The sequence below is a fragment of the Octopus bimaculoides genome, chromosome 11 (genome assembly GCF_001194135.2).
Source record: "Octopus bimaculoides isolate UCB-OBI-ISO-001 chromosome 11, ASM119413v2, whole genome shotgun sequence".
Lineage (NCBI taxonomy): Eukaryota > Metazoa > Mollusca > Cephalopoda > Octopoda > Octopodidae > Octopus > Octopus bimaculoides.
Window position 1 is genome coordinate 8,608,639 of NC_068991.1, and position 3,458 is coordinate 8,612,096.

At 38.8% G+C, this 3,458-nt stretch overlaps 1 protein-coding gene across 1 annotated transcript in view; it reads left to right on the forward strand.

Annotated features, from left to right (window-relative positions):
• LOC106881743 (kinesin-like protein KIF27) overlaps positions 1 to 3,458 on the forward strand; it is a 51,970-nt gene that overhangs the window by 4,703 nt on the left and 43,809 nt on the right. Inside the window, exon 2 of the mRNA XM_052971516.1 lies at positions 2,400 to 2,502. Within this exon, the coding sequence (XP_052827476.1) occupies positions 2,470 to 2,502 (33 nt within the window). The 5' untranslated portion in view covers positions 2,400 to 2,469. The remainder of the gene's footprint in view (positions 1 to 2,399; positions 2,503 to 3,458) is intronic.

Here is a 3,458-nt window from a genome sequence, read left to right on the forward strand (position 1 = left end):
CCTCTCCGTACACGCATTTTTATCATTTTGCTTGTCATCCAGAGATTGTAATAAATTAGGGGGTTCTAGGGTAAAGAAATGCTGGAAAGGGCGTTCAACTGACAAGTTTCTTAACCCCTTGGGCATTGTTGGGGGTGCTGCAGCCATGCAGTGTGTCTAGGGTGAGAAAGCCTGGTGGAGTCCATCCCTCCCCAGGCTAAACTCATTTCTACAGCTGAGTGAACTGAAACAACCTGAAATGAAGTGTCTTGCTCAAGAGCACAACGGATTGCCCTGTCCAGGGATCGAAACCACAATCTTGCTGTCTTGAGCCCAACCACTAAGCGACACGCCTCCACTAGTGGTACTCATTTCTACAGCTGAGTGGACTGGAGCAACATGAAGTAAAGTGTTTTTGCTCAAGAACTCAATACATTGCCTGGTCCATGAATTGAAACCACACTCTTACGATCATGAATCCAACACCCTAACCACTAAGCCATGCACCTCCACTTCCTATATGTGTATATTGACCCTTTTCATATTATCCTGCTTGAAACCACCCCTGTTGCTATGATACAAACTTTCTGTTTTAAAGGTGATGTAAATTTAACACGTTTCATCAAAATTTCATGCTAATTTATGCTCCAAACACCATTTCAGTAACAACAGTTATTTTACTAAATTCTTTACTATTTTCAAAACTAATTGAAAGAAAAGTAGTGTCTCAACAGAAATTAAAGGGTTAGTCAAAATATTTTGCTTCCTCTTGTTTTTATTTTCTCTGAAATGTTAGTCTTTCTTTCTGAACACTTGTTGAATATTTAGTCCTTGTAGTTCTGTTGATGTGGAGGTGGTGGGGCAGTTATTTCCAGACTTCAAACTACTTGGTGATGAGTCATTCACTAATCCTCACAGATCTCATATACTGTATATTTTATAAACTTCTGTCTGCTGTATTGACATGTGTCTAGACATGTCAGGACAGAGTCTTTGTGTCAGTGTACACCCATATATATATATATATATATACACACACACACTCGTGCACATGCAAATCACACACACAAACACATATGCATATGCACGCACATGCGCACATAAGCACATGCACAAAACATGAACAAAACACCCATGTCTCCAGAGGTGAATTATTCAAACCCCAAAGAATTCCTCTTAACACATGGCTATGATGCTCCCCCACTACTTCTGCTCATGATCAGAGATGCACATATCGTCAGCCACTAAGGGACATGCTCAACTGGTTAAGGTCAAACAACTGACAAGCAAATCTGTGGTATTGAGCAGAATATTTGCTGTAGCCCATCTTTTATGCCAAGACAAAACAATGTACATGATAACACTTCCAATCAATTAAGATCAGAAGCAATGTGAGTCACTGCCTGGGACTGCATCAGGGCATTTATTGTTATTATCATTATTATTATCATTAAGGCAGTGAGCTTGCAGGACCATTAGCATGCGGGGCAAGATGGTAAGCTGCATGTTGTCTGTCTTTATGTTTTGAGTTCAAATTCCATGGAGGTTGACTTTACCTTTCATCCTTTCAGGGTTGATAAATTAGGGTTGATAAATTAGGGTTCATCCTTTCAGGGTTGATAAATTAGGGTTGATAAATTAGGGTTCATCCTTTCAGGGTTGATAAGTACCCTCCCTAAAATTTCAGGCCTTATGTCTTTAGTAGAAAGGTTTATTATTATTGTTGTTAAGGTTGTGAGCTGATGTAATCGTTAACATGCTGGGCAAAATGCTTAGCAGCATTTCAGGGGTTCAAATACCCCTGAGATCAAATTTACCCTTCAACCTTTCAAGTTGATAAAATAAGTACCAGGTGAGCACTGGGGTCAATCTAATTGGCTTACCTGAAATTGCTGGCTTTGTGCTAAAATTTGAAACCATCATCATCATCATCATCATCATATGTGCATTCATTGGGCAGAGGAGTCGTAGTTAGTGGACAGTATTTAGTTGTGTCCCAAATGCCAGTAATACACTGGAGTCAGTTGAATCACCTGCAATCTTCTCTTACAAATTTCTGGTATTGTTTCTGTGTTTGAAATCGATATCATTCATTAATCACTACAGTATTGTTTATGTTTCTCTTTTCTGTTCTGAGCTGAAACTGTTGTAACACTCTAAAATAATTTGTATTTATTTGTTCACTTCTGTCCTTCTATATTTGACCGGAAATTCAGCTTCTCCTTATATTTACTCTACCAGCTTTACCAGGACATTACATATTGCTGTATATATATATATATATATATATATATATATATATATATATATATATATATATATATACTGTTTTCTTTCTTATACTCCTTGGCCTCTGAATCCATTTCAGTTCAGAATCACCCTGTTGACACACTACATACTGATGGCTTTATTGATTTCAGAGAATGGTGTATCGTGTATAGCTTTAGAGCTTTCAACAGCTTACAGATTTGGACTTGACTTTGTTTTACCATGCAGGAGATAAACGTCAAAGTTGCTGTGAGGGTAAGTACATCAACAGTTATAATTTAATACCTGTAATTGTCAGAACCTGTTAGTGTAGATGTATCTAGAGTAGATATACATGAGTATAATTAGGCACAGGCATGGCTGTGTGGTAAGTGGCCTGCTTTCCAACCACATGGTTTCAGGTTCCTACTGACTACCACTTTTTTCGAGTACCTTGATGGTTTCCTGCAAGAGACTGAGTTCAAAAGCCAAACCTATGCTGAAAGTGTGCTCAAAGAGTTCATCAGTGCCAGAACTCCAGATTTTTATGCTACCGGAATAAACAAACTTGTAACTCGTCGGCAAAAATGTGTTGATTGCAATGGTACTTACTTTGATGGTGGCGGTGGCACTGGTGGTGGTGGTGGTGGCGGCAGCGGTGGTGGTGGTGGTGATGATGTATTCATAATTTAAGCATTTTAATGACAGAGAAGGTTACAGCTGTTATTCCCTGCTTGAGTTGTAAAGCCTCCTGGCTGAAAGTTTGAACAGTTTGTGTCTTATCGTGCTGTGTTGTTGGCAAATTCATTTAACTATTAAACAGTCCAGTTCATCTAAACCATAAATATGTTATCTTATGGAGAGACCCAGGACATTATTGCTGGCAGTGGAAGCGCTCAGTTTAATGGTTAAATGTTTTATTAGCTTGTACTGCTCAACTCATATCTTCCCCAAAATAAAATCTACAAGAGATGCTCTGTTTAGAAGAAGGCATCATTGTTATCATCATCATCATCATCATCATCATCATCATTATCACAACTTCCACCATCACCACTATCATCATCACCATCGTTTAACACTCATCTTTTCATGCTGATGTAGCTTGTATGGTTGGGCTTTGGGCTGCAGTGCGATGTTTCACTATGTATGTCCAGTTTTTGGCAAAAGTTTTTTATATAGCTAGATAATTACTGGTACTCTCTCTCCCCCTCTCCCTCTCCCCCTCTCCC